Genomic DNA, 20,001 nt, shown 5'->3' on the forward strand with positions numbered 1-20,001 from the left:
ATACACTATACATTCCGCAAAAATAATATAAAAGAAAAGTAGTGGGCCCCATCATCCTAAATGTGAGTCAGCAATTTGTCGGCTCATAAAGTTTTTTTTTCTTTTTTCAGCAGCGACCAATTTCTACGTAGCACGTGCTAAGATTTGTATTGTATATGGGCAGGCAACAATCACGAGGAGCCCTCCCGTATATTTGAAATTGAATAGAATAATATTATTACTGAAAACAAATAACATGTTTGAACGGTCGAAAATTCAAAATTTTAAACCTAGCGGGCCACTTTTGGGTTTTAAATTTCCTGTCATGCATCCTATGAATTGAAAAACAGCGTGCTATAAACAATTAAAATGGAGGAAAAGGAAAATACCCAAAGGGGAAAAAGATCTAGTCATATTTGATAAGAATCATTAGTTTTATGTTTTTTATTTATTTAAAAGTACAAGCGATTTGGAGAGTGAGATTTATACAAACAAATATTCATTGGGTTGGGTGCCGGATTTCGAACCTCTACCTATATGAATGGAGGTTGAAGAATTCAATCAACTGAGTTATACTCCTCCTGTCTTTTTCTATAACATTAAGAACAAGAAATTATTTTATAAAATTGAACACAAAAAAAAACTTTTTCGATAACAAAAACTACACATTCTATGCACTTGAGACAATTATTACGGGAGAAGTTAAGAGAAATAGGAAAATAATCGGTAGTTACCATTTTTGCTCAAACTCTATTAAACTTTCTTTATTTAGTGTAATTTAAATAAGGGAATAATACAACAAAGATTATTCTCCTAAATAATAGTATAAATAGATTAATATTGTTTTTTATTTTGTTTGTTCTGTGCATTTCCAACAAAAGAAAAGAAAAAGAAAAGAAAAAACAAATATTTTTGTTCAAATTTAAACAGAAAACTAAAAATTGAAAGGAAAAACGTTAAAAAAAGCTTTTGAATTTTGAAATGACCCCCAAACCCTGATGCACAAGCGCGCCTCCCCACAAAGACACGCTCGTTTCTCTCTCTCTCTCTCTCTCTGTGTTGAGTCTGTATATATAATTGTTGGTTGTTAGGGAGAGAGTGAGCCAGGGAGCCGAAGCCTCTCTCAGATCCATTCTTCTTTATTCCACATTCAAATTTTGATCTGTAAGCTCCCTCTATCTTTCTCTCTCTTTTATCCTTGTGTGCTTCATTTGTTTCACAGATTTGCTTCTGCTTCTAACATTGCTACTGATATTAATTGGTATTTTGGTACATCTCTCCTGAAGGAGCACACTCTATGTTTGAATTGGGTTTCATTTTCTTAATCACTTAGGAACCTAACTGCGGGATTTTCTCATTTGGGTTCATCCCAAATTGCTCTAAATCTTCAGCCTCTATCTGGGTTTTATAAATTTCTAACAAAAGCTTAATCCAATCTGCACAAGTCATTTAAATTCCGCATTTACCATATGGATTGTTCCTAATTTCTTTAGCTTCCTTCGTTTCAGCTACAAGTCTTACAAACTGCATTTTCAATAATTTTGTTTCCTTGAATTATGATTTTCTGTTTATAGAATGACTATCTTAGTATTTCTGGGTTTCTTTTGCATCCCAGAAATTAAAGAAACATATTTCATTTTAGTGTTCCCGGGACAAGGAACATTATTAAATGCTGAGCACAAGTAACTAATCTGAAGACTCGAGAGTGCTTTAGAGAGCATAGATTTCCTTTACATCGCCTGTGCCTGGTCATAATAACTAAATATTCTTGACCAATCTTATTTCTTTCTGAAACTGTACTAATTCTGTAGTATTAATTAGTTTTGTCAAGTTTTTAACTTAAGGTTGTAAGTATCTTGGTAATGAATGCTAAATGTTTGATTGCTGTCCTCACAGAATGGACTCTCTCCCTGATGCTATTGTTCAATACATATTGTCGCATATGAATAATGCCCGAGACGTTGCAATTTGTAATTGTGTATCCAAACGATGGAAGGACTCAATCCCTTATATAAGGAGCCTTTACTTCCCCAGAAACTCCTTTGATAACCATTTGGGCAGAGACAGCCCTGATGACATTGTATTGAAGATGATTTCTCTGATTGAAAATTTAGAAAATCTGGTTGTGTATAGCCCATTCTCAGCTGCTGGCCTTGCTTCGTGGTTAACGCTCATAGGTCCCGCTCTTAGGTATCTTGAGCTCCGAATGGACAATCTTGCTGAACAGCAGGCTTGTCATGAAATCCCTTCAAAATTGGATTGCTTAATGGCTGCAGAAAATTTGGAGTCTTTAAAACTTTGGGGAGTCTTAATGACCCGCTCCCCCAATTGGGATGTCTTCCAGAAACTCAGGAACCTTGAAATTGTTGGTGCAAGATTGGAAGATCCTGCGTTATCAACTGTGCTTCAGGCTTGTCCTAATCTGACCAACTTGTTGCTGCTTGGTTGTGAAGGAGTGAGATCAGTTTCGATTGAGTTGCCATATCTGGAGCAGTGCAAGTTGGACTTTTATGGCCTGGGAAACTGCTCATTTTCTATGGAGTGCCCAAAAATTAAAGTGCTTGAGGTGCAAGGTTGCAGTTGGATTCGGGTTCGTGAGGCAAAGTATTTGAGGAATCTTTCAATTGCCAATAATGCTGGTAATAACTGGTTACAAGCTTACCTTGGATGACTTGAAAAAAATACTGTATTGGGTGCAGTTCATTTCTTTTTCGCCCAAGAGGCCGTTTCCTTATTGCTGTGAATTATAGTAATGACTCATTTATCTTTGTGTTTCTGGTGTGTTTTTAGGGAGAGTCTACATGGTTGATTTTGAAAAACTTGGGGCTCTGGAGTTCTTATCCATTAGGGGTGTCCAGTGGTGTTGGGACGCAATAAGCAATATGCTTCAATGGGCAAGTGAAGTGAAGCACCTATTTATGAAGGTGGAATTCACAGGGGATTTTGAGACCCTTCAACCTTTTCCAGAGGTTGACTTCGTTGATTTTTTCAATAACCATCCCAAGCTGCAAAAGTTTGATATCCATGGAGCCATGTTTGCTGCTCTTTGTCAGAAGAACAGTCTGAAAAATGTAAGTCGATACTATTTTGTAACTTTGCTATTTCAATTTAGGTCAATCTTCAAGGTAATAATTGAGTTTATATTTCTGTTTTTATCAGGTTGATTCAGGATTTGCAATTCCTTGTCTGGAAGAAGTGGTGATCACCGTGAGATCACCACTGAATGCTGAACAGAAAATGAGCACTCTTGAGTCCTTGTTGAAGTATGGGAAGAATCTAAAGGCAATTGTAATAAAGATTCTTCAGATGAAGAGCAGTCATAGCAGTGCAGATGATTTCTTCGATGAGATTTGCAGGTTTAGATACATGAACCGCAAGATAGTTAGAATAGAATAAAGCTCGCTCGGGGGACTTCCTGATTTTTCCTTCTTTACTCACTTCATTCCTTTAATTCTCTTGACAGCTAATTTGATTGAACTATGATCATTCTTAATGGTTTCAAAATTGAGTTTGTTGTCTTTAATTTACACCGCCGAGTATGTTCTATGTTTTCGCTATATTTTCACCTAAGTTATGGATGTAACTGTTGTCTGTTGAGAAAGTTGAATGCAGCTAATCCTTACCTAATAAAAGTGAACAGCTAAATTTGTATTAAAGGTGTAATTGGTTTGTAATTGATTCTTTGATTGAGGAACTCTTAGTTCCAGTTAAGGGGTGGATATAGGGCAACAGCATTAAAGTAGGAAACAAAGTCATCTGTGTTTTTAGAGGCGGCATGGATTGGGATCAGATCCAGGGTCCAGTTTTATTCAATTCTTGGTTACATTGGATGGAATCAAGCCCTAGAACTATCCTAATCCTAACACGTTGTCCCACCTCATCACTTAGGCTAACACCAAGAGCTTCAATGCATTTAGGATTCGATCGAGTCAAATTGCGGTTTTTAATTCAATTTTTTTTTCATGGAACGATAGAAATACTTCATTTGGATTAATCATGAAGCAAAGTGAAAAATCTCACGTTCGGCTGCCTCCTCTAAGGATCCTCTGTTGGCTACCTTTATTTGCCTCCTAAGCAAAGGTGTTTTCCCCTTCTTATATAATTAATTTATTTGCCAGGACTGAAATTGCCAATCCTATCTCAGATGTAACCAATTTGATACAGCCATGTTCTTATGTATCTCATCACCTGACGAGAGAAAAGGAACATGGTTGTGTTAGGGATGCTTTTCCCTTCATGGGAATAGCCATTTGCTATGTCAAATTTCTACTTCACGGGCAATATGAAGTGATGGACACCAAATTTGTCCTAGAGTTCAAGTTATCCGAAATATTGAAGCTACTGTAACATTGATGCACATCAAATGGTTCAGTTAAGACTCATTAAGAGGTTCCTTGACAACAACTCATGCTTCATCCTGGCCAACACTACACAATTTCGAACCTCAACAAAGCCAATGCATAAGGAGGGGCTAAAGTTTTCGCATATCAATTACCCAGTTTTTTCGCCAAAGTCTCTATTGGTACACAAGAAAATTCGAACTATCATTATTTCCTGAAAATGTATTGCTTTTCCTTTCTCAAATTTCTCTTTCGACCAAAACGAGAAAACTGCCAGTCTGTCTACTCATAGTTTACATTACTTTGTGTTAAAATTTTCCTTTTCTATTTCACTTTTTGTCTAGAAAGATAAATTTGAGTAGAAGAATTTAAATAAGCTTCTTCTTTTGGAAAAATTGCTTCAGGTGCAATAACTGCAGACCTGAAACTCCAATGCAGACGCCCAAGGACATCATGCTAAACCACGCCACCCTTGTGTTCGTTTGTTCACTTAAATTCCTCATATCCGCTTCTCTGAGTATATCCAAGATAAAACAAGGAATAAATTACAACAGAAATAGACATGCTGAATGAATTCTTATTAGGAACGCAAAGATTACCTGCCCTTGATATAAAGTAGATTCTCATGGATGGCCTCCACTACCCCCTCCAGTTTCCGTAGTTCAAGCTCAAGACCCTATATGAGGGCTGATACTTAGAATAAACACAATTAAAGGATAATGATGAAAAAAATAATAATAATAATGATAATCCTGCCCCACATTAACCTATACTAGTGTGAACTTGATAAGTCAAGAATCAATAGCAAACCATTTAGTAGTGGTCAGAAAGCAAATTTCCGTCACATAAATTTACAGCATTCAATCTAGAAATTCATTTCTATGGCCGTTGCAGACACCTAAAACTTTAATAAACTTTTCACAACAGCAGTCGGTTCACTACTAATGTCCATTATCAGATACCAAAATCTTAGCATTAATAAAAACTATAAAACATTAATGAAATGCATAAAACATGTGTGTATATATGCATATTAGTAAAAAAAAAAAAAAAAAAAAGGTATTCTCCCAGCACTCACCTCAATCTTCTCTTTTCTTGCTACTGAATCCCAATCCTGAGCTGCAATTCCAGTTTTCCAGTCGAGGTTGACACTTACCCTACTGCCTCCATGATTATTACTATCAACCCAAAAACATGCGAGGTAGTTACCAGCCTCTTGAGTTGTAAAGGCAAACTGACCATGTGTAGCATTATCCCTGTGATGAAGATCGTTCCCGTAAGGCGATGTCACCTACAGAAGCACAAGAACCAAAAGTTACAAGAAAACTACACCAGATGTAAGATGAAAATACAATTATACAAGTCAAATATAGAGAAGCCGTCAATGTAATTACTTTCCCTTTAAAAACTCATTTTCAGTTTGCCATTAGTCTTCCATTTGCAAGTTAGAGGAGTTATCCAGAAGTGAAAAATCAACAGATTGATTAACTTGACACAACAACAAAAATTTGAGTACGAAGTCACTCAAACACCCCTCCTCAAACATCAAGTAACAACAGTTTTGAATCCCGTATAAGTATTTAATGTTCTTAGCAATGATGTATCTTTTGTCATTTTGGCTACTATTAGGACTCTAGAGAAGCACTGCTAATGCATCCTTTTCATTAGCTCCACTGTAAACAAATCTTAGCACAAATGAACCACAACCACTCAGCCAATATTTGCAATCCAGGCCAGAGAACCCCTTCCCTGGATCAAATATCTCCAACTAAGATGACCAATGGCCTTAATGTCAATAAAAATCATTCACAGTTTTCCGTGATTTTTAGTGCGCAGCTAACCCAGCAAAAGGTGTCAAACTAACTCAGAACCTGCAGATCAAAGCAACTGCCTGGACAGTTAACACAGCCTGTATTTGTTCTAGAACCTTCACCAACTACATTGGAAATACTTTTCACCACAAATGAACAAGTGCTAAGGATGCCATTGTTAAAATACCAATGCAAAGTATCCGATGATGCCTTGATGCATCTGTGTCTATTTACGCTCAACAAAAAACTGCAGGAAGATTACTTTTGAAACAAAATCACATCGAAACAAGAGCAACCCTCTAGCAATGTGCAAAAATACCGTGCATTGCACATGATGTGGACCACCAGTTGATTCCACTTTTACATAAATCATCATCATCATCATATATATATTGTGATTGTATCACATTTGAGATCTCTTTTCGTCTTAGTTTATGCGCATGAGAATAGAAACCAATCAGCTAAATTTTGGGTTTTTTCTTTGTTGCTAAATTAGTATATGCATTGATAATAGAAATGATAAAAAATAAAAAAACCGAATTTAAATGAAAAAGGGGAGATGGGGAGAAGCAAAAAGATGAAATTTTGGAGCAGCGCAGACCTTGACGGAGATGGTGGGGGAGTGGGAGTGATCGTCGGAAATGACGACGTAGTCGGCCAAAACGACGACGTTGTTCTGGATTTCCTCGGAGACGCACTTTGTACCGGATGACGGTAACGTCATCCAAATGGCTTGACCCTTCCGTACCAAACACAGGATGAAGAAGAAGATGATGATGCCCACCGCACTTGTACTCGTCATCGTAATCCCCTCTCTCTCTCTCTCTCTCTCTCTCTCTCTGTTTTCACTCCCTCCCTCTGTTTTTCTCTGTTTCTTGGGTTTCAAAACGGAGGAGATAACATAAGAAAGCGATCAAAGCAAGAAACAATATAAATGCGCATAAATATATAAAATAAAATAAAAAGAAACAACATAAATGTACCACAGGGCTACATTGATGATATGGCCCAAAAGGCATTGATGGGCCTTGGATTAAAGTAACTAAAGCCCAAGATTTCATGAAGCATTATGAGCTTGACTCGGGCCAAAACGACTTTAACATTGCTTTTGAGCAACATGTGTTACGTTTTTGCGTAAGCTTGAGTTAGATTAAACGACTCACTAGATTCAAGGTATGCTAAATAAAGAAATAGAGGAAACGCTTGAGTTAGATTAAACGACTCACTAGATTCAAGGTATGCTGAATAAAGAAATAGAGGAAAACATTTAAATTTTGTTTAAATTGAAGGTAACATACCTTGAATCTTGTGAGGAATCTAATCTAATCCAACCCTAAGCATCAAAGTGGCCATAGGGTCACACTTGCTTACGTGGGATTCATGCGCCATGGTTTATGATGACGGCTCCTTGCTAATAGGGAAATAGCCTTGATTTCCCATTAACCAAGAAACCTTTTCTCATGCCTACCCTCCTTATCAAACATAAATCAAACTCACCTTAAGGGTAAGTGGCTGCACAAAGAAAGGCATGTCTACCTGATTTGCGTGATCCCCAACCCGATTAGTTCATTGCCCATCTCAAGTTAAAAACTACCCTTTTGCATCTCCTTCCTCCTCAATAATTACGCAAAGCCAACAAATCCAATGTGCTCATCCTCTTCTTTTCTTGGCAAAACATACCAGTATCCCTTCAATCTTGAGTAACTACTCCAAACCCCACCTCGTTCAAGAAAAAAAACTCCATACCCCCTCCCACTCTGCTCTCTTTGAGCCATGTCTTGCTTTCGTAAGATCTTTATCTTCGGGGGTGCAATTTGGTAGTAATTTTTGAGCAACCAAGAAAATTCTCACGATCTAATTCCTCATGGTATACAAGACCTCGAAATACATGTCATATACAAGGTGTTTGCTGGACCGGGTGGCTTCCCGTTCCTGTGGTTGAAAACTAAACAGTTCCTATCTTTTCGGATTCTCTAAGGCAACACAGCTAACATTCATTAAATTGTTCGATTACTCGTAACCGAAAAAACATTGTTCAGTCACAATTGCCAAGTCGCTGGTTGACGACTCATGCTTGAGCTTGGGCAGCACTAGGCAATTCTGTATTTTAGCAAGGCAATCAGAGATCACTTATACAAATGGATATCAGTTACTCAGTCAACTAAAATCAATTAACTATTTTCCCTTTCTCAAGTCTCTTCCCAAAAAAACAAAAAGAAAAAGAAAACTGAAGTTCTGTGAAATCATAGGTTACATTACATGGCATTCTTTCTCAATATCATTTTCATCTACAAAGATAACTAGTGTGGCATAACTTAGATAAGCTTCTTCTTTTGGAAAAAACTCTTCAAATGCCATAACTGAAGAGTTGAAACTATAATGCAGACAGCCAAGGACATCATACTGAACCATGCCACCCTCGCATTAGTTCTTTCGCTCACGTCCCTCATATCTGATTCTCTGAGTATACATCCAAAACAAAACAAGGAATAAGTTGGAGCACAAATACAGTACAGGAAATGTAGAATGCATTCCTATTAGGTAGGTAAACATTACCTGCCCTTGAGGTAGAGTAGATTCTCATGGATTGCCTCCACTGCTCCTTCAAGTTTCCGCAGCTCGAGCTCAAGACCCTATACTTGGGCAATGTTAGTCCATGTCTGTGTTGGCTATTAAATATCCAAAACACTCGAGTCTTTTAGTTTAGTCAAGTTGGTGAAAATTCTAAGTGAAGTTGAACCACAAGAACTGTGCAGAAGATCATGCATTGCTGCATATTGAAGTAAGTTAACTATTGGTTTCCTATTTCTCCCATTACTGAATGGGATTTTTCATATAACACATTTGTGAAAGGTATTTGTGCAGGCGGATTTCCAGCAAAAAAATCAAGCGGCCAATGTTTCTGATAAATAACAATTGAGCCTATAGCCCAATACATTTTAAATTTTCATTCAATTGTTTTTTTTTTTTCCTCTCATTCAAATGGTGTCTCACAGAGAGTTTTCATCGTAACGCCAATTTTGGAATGTTGATTTCAATGCACTTTGCACTCCTTATTGATTTAAAACCTCCCCACTTGGCCACAACCTACTTCTGAATATACTGGGATTCTTAGAAGTGCCATAAAAGGTATACAAACTTTAGGATCTTGATCACAATTTCTGCATTAGAACTTGTGTCTCGGTGGAGATCAAGATGGATAAATTCCGTAAAGAAGCTTTTTTTTTTCCTTGGAATTTGTCCAGGAGAATAAGGGTGGAAGTTGAGATCACTTGAAGAAACCATAGCAATGGCAAAAGAGATGAGTGCATCTATTGTATGAGACCTGTTTAACCTTAGAAAATAATTTAGGTCCATCATGAGTCAAGGTATAGAAAATAATACTTCTAGTCGAGGGCCGAATAAACAAAAAAATGTGTATACACAGAACTAATCATTTGATGAGTCGTTGTGCAAGTTCAAATGCTGAGTTTTATTTGGTTGTTAATGTTATTCTCATGGCGGGCTTTTATGTTTTGGCCAGCTTTTGTTGTGGAATTTTGCTGCTGGATCTCGTTGTTTTCCCTTTTAGGTTGCCCATGTGAAGGCTTGTGCACGTTACTTTACTGATTAGTGATTGACTGTGAGCCAAGCAATTCAAGTTTCTGTATACATTTTTCTAACATTCGTATAGGCTTGGATAGCTTCAAGACTTAACTCCATTGCATGCTTAAGCTGTATGTTTGTTGATATATTTGTTAGGATGATTTGATGGCAATTAGATTAGTTAATATTGTGTTTCTGAGTGATTCAAAAAATTCTGATTAGAAACCTATTCACCCTCTCTAGGCTAGGTTAGCTTTATAGCAATCTACCTCAGGGGAAATTTCAAGACATATGTGGGCAGATACATAGAAACAAGCAAAATCAAGATTAGGGATGCAAAAGAAAATATAAAAGTAAAGATTGCTGGAAACTTTAGTAGCAATGGCAATGGTATAACAATAATCGTATGAAAGCACCAACTAGCCCCGCTAATGGTCTCTAGGTAGCATATGCTGCACCTAAGAGACCAGCGTTCTACGTATTGAGTCTATATACACTAGTACTGAAGCTGGAAAGTGCAAGGCATAGATAAATGTTACCATTACTAAAAGCAATACACACATATAAGTATAGGTCAGCATCCCGAGAAAAAAAAAAATTACCCATAGGGTTTAGATCTAATTTTTTATTATTTAGAGAATCGAAATATGAGGGTTTAGATCTAATTACATCCAAGGGCCCTAAGTAGAAAACAAGATGTTTGTCATCACACAATCAAATGATGTGGCAATAACATGGAAATTAAAAACAAAAATCAGTTTAAAGAATTTGAAAAAAAGAATAAACAGAAAAATAGCTCAATATTGTTTTTCTTCTTCTTTAATAACGCTTATCTTCCATTGCAGATATGCAACTTCTCAGCCATAGATGACTTTTGAACAATATGATAATAGAATTAATAAACTTCGGGAAAAAAAAAAAATCAAGAGTAAACACTTGTATAGTTTTAATGTCTCTATTGTGTAGATCATCTGAAACACTAGCCTGATCACAAGTTCAGTGACTGGCTCTATCACAACTTTTGGAAACAATCATCATGATTTGGAATGGAAGATAGAGATCCATCCATCCATCTCTATAAGAAGTGCAAAATTCACTCCTAATCAAGAAGTTGGAAAATTAAAGAGTTAACACAAAAACCAAGCATAGAAACAAATTGTAGATGTTCCATTAGATTGCTAAATTGTTGTAATTTGCTCATTGAACAAACTTATAAATTGCCCATCAATCTTGGGGAACTATGGCAGAGATTAAGTTTTTTCTTTCTGCTAACATGGAGGTATATGGCAGGGATGTAACAATGGCGTAGGGAATAGAAGAGGGTGGAGGCTGAAGGTGCTTACGTTGTTAACATATTACTCTTTTATCAACATATTTTATTAATTGAAAGTTTAATTAAATTCCATGCCATTGCCACATCACTTTGTAGTATAAAGAGAATCATCTTAACTTTTATGTAAGACCCTTGGATTTTAAAATATCTAAAGGCTATAAAGAAGTGTGAAAATGTTTGTAAAGAGCTTTGTCCCAGGATCCTAACCCTATATGTATAAATATTCTATAAAAAGAATTATGGCAGTGCTTACCTCAATCTTCTCTTTTCTCGCTACTGATTCCCAATCCTTAGCTGCAATTCCAGTTTTCCAGTCAAGGTTGACACTTACTCCACCACCTCCAGGATTATTACCATCAACCCAAAAACATGCCAGGTAGTTTCCAGCCTCATGAGTTGTGAATGCAAACTGACCATGTGTTGAATTCTCATTTTGATGAAGATTGTTCCCATATGGTGATGTCACCTAAAGGAAGAACAAGAAGTACTATTTAAAGTTTGAAGAAAGCAGAACCCAAAAAATAATTACACAAGTCAAACGGCACAACATTTGTTTAACACTTCATTTGCAATTTTTCCAGTAATGTTTTCTTTTGCAATCTAAAGGGTTTATCCATAGCTGAAAAATATAATGGTTAATTTACTTAACTACAAACAAAACTTTGCTCAAGAAGTCGGCTAAGTCCCTCCTACGACATCAACTTACAGGTTTGAATCCCATGTAAGTATCTGATGTTCAGGGATAATACCTTTTGTCAAGTTTCCTACTTTTAAAATTCTAGAGAAGAAAAACAGAGAAATGCTAATATAAAATTTCCCAATACAGACCACAACCCCTTTGGACTTACTAGAAACCACTAAGATGGCCAATGGTTTTATTGTTAACAGTTACTTATAGCTTTACCCCAGCTAATAAGGTCTAAGTGACTCTGCAGCCAAAACCTGCAGATCTCAGCAACTGCCCCTTTGACAGTTGACATAACCCTTTTTTGCTAGAGACTAGAACCTGGAAACTCCTTGGTAAATGGCTGACCACATTGGAAATTCTTTGACAACTGACCAGCAACAAAAGCATCCAAGTAGTATCCAAGATCCAAAGTTAAATGTACTCCACCGCCAATGAAATATGCACAGTCATTACTACTACATTTTAGATTTCCTATTTCCTTAATGTTTACAAAAAGGCAGGAGCCAATCAACTAAATATTGGGTAATATTAGAATTCTAGAGAAGAATTGTCAATATAAAAAAGTACACTTAACACAAAGCTGATACCAATGAACAACAACCACTCAGCCACTGTTCCCAATACAGGCCAGAGAATCCCTTGGACTTACTAACTCCCACTAAGATGGCCAACGGTCTTATTGTTGAAAAAATTTGTGACCCGGCTAAAGGTGGACGTAATCCTGCAACCAAACTTGCAGATCAAAGCAATTTCCTTGACAGAACTTGTATTTGTTCTAGAACCTGGCAAGTCCTTGGTGTTTGGCTGACCACATCGGAGATACTTCCACAGCAAAGTGAACAAGGGCTAAAGTTGCCACTGTCAAATACCGATTCAGTATGCCTTGATGGATTGATGCATCAGAATCTATTTACGCTTATGCAGACAATGCATAAAGATATTTTTCAACCAAAAATCAAAACTAAAGGAAGAGCAAAGCGGTGCAAAAATGTGCAAAATATACATTACATGACACTAAATAATAAATAAGTCCACAATATGAATCCCAAGTTGATTCCATTTTCACAAAAATAGCATCATTGTCTTATAAAAATATAGTCATTTAAACTCATCATCATATCGCATAATAAAAACTATTTCACAAGCAAGAAAGATATAAAGTAGAAGACAAGATCCGATTACTACATTTTAAACCTTATTTTCTTCTTAATTTTACACAAGGACAGAAAAACCAATCCACTATATATATTGGGTTTTATTGATAACATATGCATCTACATACTTACAATTAGGGATGAAAATTAAAACCCAAACCCACATGGCACTTATTACCCAACATGTCTGACTTTCTAGAATATTAGTTTAAGTTTAATTTCCTGTTTCCAATTAAATTAGGATGTCACCTATTAGAAAGCTTATGCCTTTTCCTTTCTAGTGCACACCAACATGGTGACATTTTGACCGCTTAAGTATAGAAACAGCATGGTCTACAAAGTTAAACAGAATAGTACTCAACTCTCCCCTCCCCCACACAAAAATTGCAGCTCACATAGCAGACGTCCAAAGACTTCAACATGGGAATGACTCAAGCCAAAAGCTGTTTCAATAAGCTACTCAAGCTATGAATTCTGGACCTTTATGTGGATATGCATTATAAAATCACTCCATTTTATGATCCCATAGATATCAAATCATCAAAGCCTTGTTGAAAGAGTTTAGGCATTGAATCGTAGACCTCCTTCCCCCCTCTCTCTTTTTTGGGTTTCCAGAAAACCTTAAAGCAAAAGATAAGGCAAAGCTTCAATGCAATGCCCAAAAGAAGATGGCTTAATTCAAAGATCAACATGAAACACACGAAATTAAAGCAAATTAATATAAAACCAAACTGAATTTAAAGGAAAGGGATTGGAGCGAACAGACCTTGGCGGCGATGGTGGGGGAGTGGGAGTGATCGTCGGGAATGACGACGTAATCGGCCAAAACGACGACGTTGTTCTGGATTTCCTCAGAAACGCACTTTGTGCCGGAGGAGGGTAAGGTCAACCAAATGGCTTGACTCGGCCGTACCAAGCACAGGATCAAGAAGATGATGGCAACCGAACTCCCACTCGCACTCGTACTCGTCATCGCAATTCCCTTTCTCTGTTCCTCTCTCTGTATCTCTCTGTCTCTGCTTTTCTCTGTCCCACAGAAATTAAGTTAAGAAATCTAACCAGCATAAACACTTCGGATCTTTCGCTCTCAAGTTGCTTGCTTCTCTCAATTTCTTCTTACCCTTTATTAGGGTAAATTTCATGTAGATCCCTATCAAGTTATGAATTATTTAAATCTAACCCCACCATTTGCACTTTTAGGTTGCCTATATTGTCACGGAACCGCCATTTGAGGCTGTGGCCCGCACGTAGTAAGGACCCATTTCCACCAAGCCCACTCTAGATGGCCCAACCCGTTACATATTTGTACATGGAATATGTGAGTTCACTTTTAGTAATGTCTAGATATGATGTATGACATTCCCTTGGAATATGCTTCACTGTTAGATCGTTGTAATCCTGGTCATTGGTTCAAAGGTTAGGATTGGCCAGATTATCTCAGAGTTGTGTAGTTCTCTTAATAGCAATACAAGTATTGTTTCTCCCAAATCTCTTTCAGTGTTCTTTGTGTTCTTGTTTCTTTTGGGTGTTGAGACGAAGGAGAAATCCTCCCCTACACTTTTGCTAAAATCGGTCACCAAGAGAAGGAATCTAGCATCTCCACTCTCTTGGTTGTTTCCTTCTTCATTCTCTAAACATTTATTATGTTGAATTAGAGAGTATCTACTTTGGTACCTCGTGAAGAATTCATAAAGCAAGATATGGAGAAAGGCCTTTCCAAATGTGAAAACTTGAAGACCATCCAAGAGAGCTTCAAGGATGAGAAAGCTTCATCATTTCCTCCATTTTTGTGTTGTGCATATAAGAGATTAGACCTCAAGATACTTGGCTACATTAAATAACCTAGAAATTCATTTCGAACTAGAAATATCAACCTAGAAACTCATATAAATAAATAGAGAGCTTATACTCATATTAATTTCGTCAAAAAGTGGAGATATTAGGGCTTCTAGTACTTGGACTTGTTTGATCTTATTAGAGAACTTTCTCTTTTGTGTTTCTTTTTGCTTAAGGTGAACTAAAACCTGAAATATGAAGTACAAGAGTACTTATAGTTTGAGTTATGGTGTTATTTGTGTGTGTGGGCACATGTCAACGTCTTAACTCTTACCATAATAATGCCCACACACGAGTAAAAAGTAGAAATATTGTCACGCATCCACGCTCGATTTATAGTAGCATCATCAACGGGCAGAAAATGAAGTAGAAAAACTATTTTATTCATCACAATTAATTTGGTTCTTGCACCCTGTCCACCATTGGCCATGCTTTGTCTCATCATGTGATCTTATGGCCAAATTCTACCCCCATGACATAAAGTTCCAAGGTTCCTATCGCATCCCTATCCACTTTATATATACATTTAAGTGGCTAAAGTATTCTCCATTATATGATTCTCATATACCCACTTTCCCCTCTACATAGACTTGAGCTTAAAGCTAGATCTACAATAATATTCTCATCCCCTAGATATCTCACTCCCACAACAACAAGAACAAGAACAACAACCGCAACCACAACAACAACAAGAAGAAAATGGAAGATCTAATCGCCCAATTCGGCATCCTCTCAAACCAAGCCTTGCAAGACAAAAGCTTCGACCCCGCCACGATCGAAGACCTGATGAAACTCTTCGAGATCGAAGCGTACAAATCATGGGCTGCAGCTGAACTGGAACAGCAGCAAGAAGTGGAAGCAGCTGAGGTTGCCATGCAGGAAGCTGAGGACTACATGGACTCAGTGATGGAGAGTGCCATGGATGAGTTCAGACGTTTTGAAGAGGAAATGGAAGCCATGTCCAAAGCTGAGCACGACAGCTTAGTTGCAAGAGCAGAAAGTGCAAGGAAGATGGGGAAGGTCATGGAGAATGCAGCCACTATTGCTTCCAAGAGGTATATTGAAGCTGCTCTCAACGCAGCCACTGCTTCCATGAAATCAGCTTGGAAGGGGATTTCTACTAGCAAGGTTCACCCTTCTTAATCAAATTGAAATTTGGAAGGAGAACCATAAATAATTGTATTTGCTTAATTTTCATATCTTTAAAATGGGGTTTTGGCAGTGTGAAAATATGGATCCATTTAAGTGGTTTCCAAGGATTTGGCACTCAAAAAAATTGATAACTTCTGGTGTTAAAAGATCATAGTCTTCTGCATAATACATTTCGGAATAAAATTTCTATCTTCTTTTTAATTTTTTCTTTTTGTTTAGGATGCATGAATGAGATCCACCTCATATTCCCACAATCACTAATTGAATGAGGAAAATAACAAAATAATGATGGTTATGATGATATTGATATAGGAAGCAACCGCAGAGAGTGCAAGGAGGGTAGTCTTTTGTTTGTGGTACCTTTTTATTTTATTTTATTTGGAGAAAAAGAGAAAAGGCAGGGTGGGTAGCCGTTGATGGTGAATTATCATGGTTCATTGTTGACTACTTGGGGCCTCAATAATTGAGTAGGCTTGAAGAGAAATTGTACCGTTGGCATAAATTAGTTTCTTACCGTTTTGCCCTCACCAATTATTTTCAGCATCCAGTTTCTTTTTTTCTTCGTCGTAAAACAATATTGAGGGAGGGAGATTTTAACACAAAAGTGCAAGGGTCACTATCGAGGGTTAGAGAAAGAAAGATAAAATGATAGGACCAGCCTGATCTTCTTGAATTGTCGAGCTAATTTGATCACCTTTTTTTCATATATTATTTTTTATATTATACAAGCAATAGTCTAAATTAGTCTAAGTTAATCTAATTCATGAGATAGGGAATTCAAACTTAAGTGCAATGAAGGCACGCTTACTCACTGCCCTTGCCTAAATTAATCTAAGTTAATCTAATTCATGAGATGGGGAATTCAAACTTAAGTGCAATGAAGGCACGCTTACTCACTGCCCTTGCCGACTGACACAACCTACATCTGCACTAATTTGATCATTTTAACTCAGCCCTAGGGATTATTTTGAAACCAGGCACAAAGACAAATATGCTTGAGCTCAAACTTTCTTTCAGGGTGCATGAACTTTTTTACGGACCAAAACGTTTTTGAGACATGCTGCATTCTACAGTTTGTTTTTTCCCTTAACAAAAAAAAATAAAAAAGTAAAAAAATCTAGATCAGTGTTTCACTTGTTCCTAAATCATCAAAGTATGTATGTGGATACAAATGTGGAATTAACAAATATCTTCCCTTCTTTTCTTGTTTCATTTCTTCACGTGCCAACAAGTAGGTAAATTACGCACTTGAGACCAAAAGGATCCTATGGAAATGGGGCTAAACTGAACCATTTACAAGTTCCAGCAAGACCAACAAAATTTTATATTCAAAATTTAAGCGTTAGAACATTCGCAATGTGGAAATTTGAGTCATCATCACCGTGGATCAGATGAAAAGTGTGCATATTGACTCACATATCCATAGATTGGGGTCCGGCTGAAGCCTTCAATTTCTTGTCTTTCCTCTTCTTGCTTCCATTTTTGTTTTTCCTTTTCTCTGGTTTCACTTCTATCACTGGCTGTGTCCTCTCCAAGTGTTGTTGAATGGCAGCTAAGGGATCTGACTTGAAAGCGGGATGCTCAAGAACTGTAGCCAACTGCTTTCCTTCCTTCAATCTGATGAAAACAGAATCCACTATTACTTAACTGTGACACAGTGACAATGAAAAGTAAAGCTTGCAACAGGAATGCAATCAAAGAACTTGTAAATTTACATTAGGGTTTTCTTGGATTTGCAATTTAGGTTGAACTCAGAAGTGGGTTGCTTTTTAGCCTTCAACTCAGGCAGAAACTCTGAGAAGGAAGAGAGATCATATGCTTTCAGTTTCTTCTGTCGGCTACGCAGTTTCTTCTTCTGGTAGAAGATAAAGTTACTCATTAGCACACAAAACATTATGAAAATTATTCACAAATTAATTATCATTTTTCTTAAGTAATATCAATAACATAAAAAATATAAAAAATCATGACGAAGTTATTTTGACTCACAAAATGCCTTGTGGAAGTTCAGATCACTACATAACATATCTAACTTTTTCTAGAACATGTATCGATTTCCTCGAACAGGGCTCTTTTTCTTGTGGTAGAAAACCCTAGAAAGAAGTTAGACCTTAAGTGGAAAGGGGGAAGTCTCTCATCAGTTTACTGCTTACACTAGTTGAAGGTTGGGCCCTGTTTCAATTCTTAGTACTAAGCACTAAGAACTGTTGGCACCATTTTGAGTCTTTCAAATCGGCTCAAAATACCTCTAGGCTTCTTTAAAATAAGCAACAAAGACATGCCATTGGTTAGACCTGTCAAACCTTCCTTGTTTGGCCCCATTTTGCTGTCCATAAATCCTTAGCTTTAAGTTGCCCAGCAAACAAAATCCAACACCCAATTTCTCACATTCTTGCATCTTCTGGTTTCTTTCTAAGTGTTGAGTGTACTACTTTATCCCCAACCTCCAAAGCTAATTATCTTTCATCCAAAACCCCGATGCCTCCCCTTTCTCTAAATCAGTTGCCTCCATCCCCCCAACATATGCCCTCACATGAATGATGAATCCTTGCTTCAAAAATGTTACTCCCATCTGTTTTTAATGAGCTTCTTGAACTTCCCTCAACCCAGGTTTTGATACTACAAGTGTGCCTATGTGATTACTGTCTCTCTCCATCCAGACTTGAAAGGAACTTCCTCAGTAATTCAATTTGTGCCGCTCTCTATGAGGCCTTTTTCTTAAATAAGCACATCATCTGTCTATTTTCATGGTGTAGCTTCTTATTCTGTTTCGTTCAATGATTTTGATCACTGCACAACCTCCATTAACAATTTCTGTTCCACTCTAAAATCCCTAGTTAAATGTTGGCAGCTCATGTTCTCTCTTCCTCTCAGGCATAATAACAAAATTTACAAGGATAGATATACCTCTCAAAGCCAGATTGAGAATCATCAGGCACATCATCACTACATAAGTTCAGATAAAAGCAACTAACCATGAACACTACATGTTAATGCCGTCCCCAATTAAGGGATCTGAGCATTCAAATACATTATATTCCAAGACATTGCTGACCTCCTCCAATATTATCTCATCAAATTCCATATCTAAACTACCGAGTAAAATTATGCACCACAAAAACATTCGCTAAACAAAATGTGGGTAAGGCATTGGTATTAAGTTGAACAAAGGGAAAGTTGATGAATTAGAGATCCTCACCTTCACAATAGCCTTCTGGGCACCCAAGCCAGAAACTGTATCTCTAACCTCTGCATTGTTCATTGAAAAATTATTTTTTGGAAAAAAAAAATATATATTGGAATGCAATTATGTTGATCATTCAGAATAAAAAAAGGTAAATTAATTGGGGATGAAAATATAGACTAATATGACTGATATTATCCATTTTCGAAGGACAAAGACTAGAATTAGATAAACCCAAACAAGAACAGACCAAATAAGTAAAACCCAAAAAGAACAGAAAAGTGAATTAAAAATCCAAACTTACTAGCATAAAATTCGAGCTTCTTTTCGAATTTGAGGTCGGCTTTGGTCGATGATTCTGAGCTGCAGAGAAAAAATAAAACTTTAACCGAGATAGAAGGCGAGAGAAAAAAAAAAAGCAAGGGCTTGTGCACAATGGAAGTGTTACCGTGAACCTGGCTTGCCCATCACTGAAAAATTTTCGAGTTTGCAAGCACTTTTTTCACAGAGGTCAACTAAACAAATGATTTAAGGTTTTAGAAGACAGAGATAGCAAGCTCTTGAGGAGGAACCGAGAGAGAGAGACAGAGAGACAGACGGAGAGAGAGGGAGGAGGTGGCGTGGTGTAGGCGGAGGAGAGTGGGGAACGGCTGGGTAGGTTTTTGTGACACAGGTTAGCCTCCACCTATATTGCACGGATACAGATACGATTCACCGATACAGCAAATCTCCACAAATCAGAATACGGTACGGCATCAATACGGCAATTAAAATAATATATATATATATATATATATATAATATAAATAGAAAAATTGTAAATATATAAACATATATTAGAGTTTCAGTTATGAAGCGTTTTCTGGAATTGGGCCGGGCTCTGATTGCTTTTGGAACTTCACAAAACTTTGAGCCCGAATTCGGTCATGTCTTGCAAGC

At 37.1% G+C, this 20,001-nt stretch overlaps 5 protein-coding genes across 5 annotated transcripts; 2 read left to right on the plus strand and 3 right to left on the minus strand.

Moving 5' to 3' along the window:
• Positions 1-986: 986 nt before the first annotated feature.
• On the plus strand, positions 987-3,635 carry LOC110744924 (F-box/RNI-like superfamily protein). The gene is made up of 4 exons (XM_021944961.2): positions 987-1,143; positions 1,876-2,618; positions 2,770-3,050; positions 3,139-3,635. Exons 2-4 carry the CDS (start codon positions 1,877-1,879, stop codon positions 3,373-3,375), a joined length of 1,260 nt encoding a protein of 419 aa, XP_021800653.1. The 5' UTR covers positions 987-1,143; position 1,876; the 3' UTR covers positions 3,376-3,635.
• A 791-nt stretch (positions 3,636-4,426) lies between these two features.
• On the minus strand, positions 4,427-7,037 carry LOC110744923 (transmembrane emp24 domain-containing protein p24delta3-like). Its single transcript, XM_021944960.2, has 4 exons — positions 6,732-7,037; positions 5,398-5,610; positions 4,919-4,995; positions 4,427-4,832 (listed from the first exon to the last, which is right to left on the minus strand). Exons 1-4 carry the CDS (start codon positions 6,930-6,932, stop codon positions 4,688-4,690), a joined length of 636 nt encoding a protein of 211 aa, XP_021800652.2. The 5' UTR covers positions 6,933-7,037; the 3' UTR covers positions 4,427-4,687.
• Positions 7,038-8,279: 1,242 nt separating this feature from the next.
• LOC110744922 (transmembrane emp24 domain-containing protein p24delta3) lies at positions 8,280-14,026 on the minus strand. Its single transcript, XM_021944959.2, has 4 exons — positions 13,657-14,026; positions 11,302-11,514; positions 8,687-8,763; positions 8,280-8,590 (listed from the first exon to the last, which is right to left on the minus strand). Exons 1-4 carry the CDS (start codon positions 13,861-13,863, stop codon positions 8,446-8,448), a joined length of 642 nt encoding a protein of 213 aa, XP_021800651.2. The 5' UTR covers positions 13,864-14,026; the 3' UTR covers positions 8,280-8,445.
• Positions 14,027-15,251: 1,225 nt separating this feature from the next.
• On the plus strand, positions 15,252-16,079 carry MEE9 (maternal effect embryo arrest 9). Its single transcript, XM_021944958.2, has one exon. It carries the CDS (start codon positions 15,426-15,428, stop codon positions 15,867-15,869), a length of 444 nt encoding a protein of 147 aa, XP_021800650.2. The 5' UTR covers positions 15,252-15,425; the 3' UTR covers positions 15,870-16,079.
• A 944-nt stretch (positions 16,080-17,023) lies between these two features.
• Positions 17,024-19,822, minus strand: LOC110744920 (ribosome biogenesis protein). Its single transcript, XM_021944957.2, has 5 exons — positions 19,511-19,822; positions 19,367-19,425; positions 19,078-19,127; positions 17,594-17,733; positions 17,024-17,495 (listed from the first exon to the last, which is right to left on the minus strand). The coding sequence occupies exons 1-5, from the start codon at positions 19,528-19,530 to the stop codon at positions 17,291-17,293; spliced, it is 474 nt and encodes a 157-aa protein (XP_021800649.1). The 5' UTR covers positions 19,531-19,822; the 3' UTR covers positions 17,024-17,290.
• Positions 19,823-20,001: the final 179 nt, after the last annotated feature.

The sequence above is a fragment of the Prunus avium genome, chromosome 1 (assembly GCF_965620075.1).
Source record: "Prunus avium chromosome 1, drPruAviu1.hap1.1, whole genome shotgun sequence".
Classification (NCBI taxonomy): Eukaryota; Viridiplantae; Streptophyta; class Magnoliopsida; order Rosales; family Rosaceae; genus Prunus; species Prunus avium.

Excerpts from the sequence above, each read along its gene's own strand:
- MEE9 (XM_021944958.2), top strand. The coding sequence starts at position 15,426 with ATGGAAGATCTAATCGCCCAATTCGGCATCCTCTCAAACCAAGCCTTG.
- LOC110744923 (XM_021944960.2), bottom strand. The coding sequence starts at position 6,932 with ATGACGAGTACAAGTGCGGTGGGCATCATCATCTTCTTCTTCATCCTG. Across the intron at positions 5,611-6,731 it reads CCCCCACCATCTCCGTCAAG|GTGACATCGCCTTACGGGAA; the intron begins GTCTGCGCTGCT and ends GTGCTTCTGTAG. Across the intron at positions 4,996-5,397 it reads CAAGAAAAGAGAAGATTGAG|GGTCTTGAGCTTGAACTACG; the intron begins GTGAGTGCTGGG and ends GCCCTCATATAG.
- LOC110744924 (XM_021944961.2), top strand. The coding sequence starts at position 1,877 with ATGGACTCTCTCCCTGATGCTATTGTTCAATACATATTGTCGCATATG. Across the intron at positions 2,619-2,769 it reads TTCAATTGCCAATAATGCTG|GGAGAGTCTACATGGTTGAT; the intron begins GTAATAACTGGT and ends GTGTGTTTTTAG. Across the intron at positions 3,051-3,138 it reads AGAAGAACAGTCTGAAAAAT|GTTGATTCAGGATTTGCAAT; the intron begins GTAAGTCGATAC and ends TGTTTTTATCAG.
- LOC110744920 (XM_021944957.2), bottom strand. The coding sequence starts at position 19,530 with ATGGGCAAGCCAGGTTCACG. Across the intron at positions 19,128-19,366 it reads GAAGCTCGAATTTTATGCTA|AGGTTAGAGATACAGTTTCT; the intron begins GTAAGTTTGGAT and ends TGAACAATGCAG. Across the intron at positions 17,734-19,077 it reads CCCAGAAGGCTATTGTGAAG|AAGAAGAAACTGCGTAGCCG; the intron begins GTGAGGATCTCT and ends ATCTTCTACCAG.
- LOC110744922 (XM_021944959.2), bottom strand. The coding sequence starts at position 13,863 with ATGACGAGTACGAGTGCGAGTGGGAGTTCGGTTGCCATCATCTTCTTG. Across the intron at positions 11,515-13,656 it reads CCCCCACCATCGCCGCCAAG|GTGACATCACCATATGGGAA; the intron begins GTCTGTTCGCTC and ends TTCTTCCTTTAG. Across the intron at positions 8,591-8,686 it reads CTACTCTACCTCAAGGGCAG|AGAATCAGATATGAGGGACG; the intron begins GTAATGTTTACC and ends ATGTATACTCAG.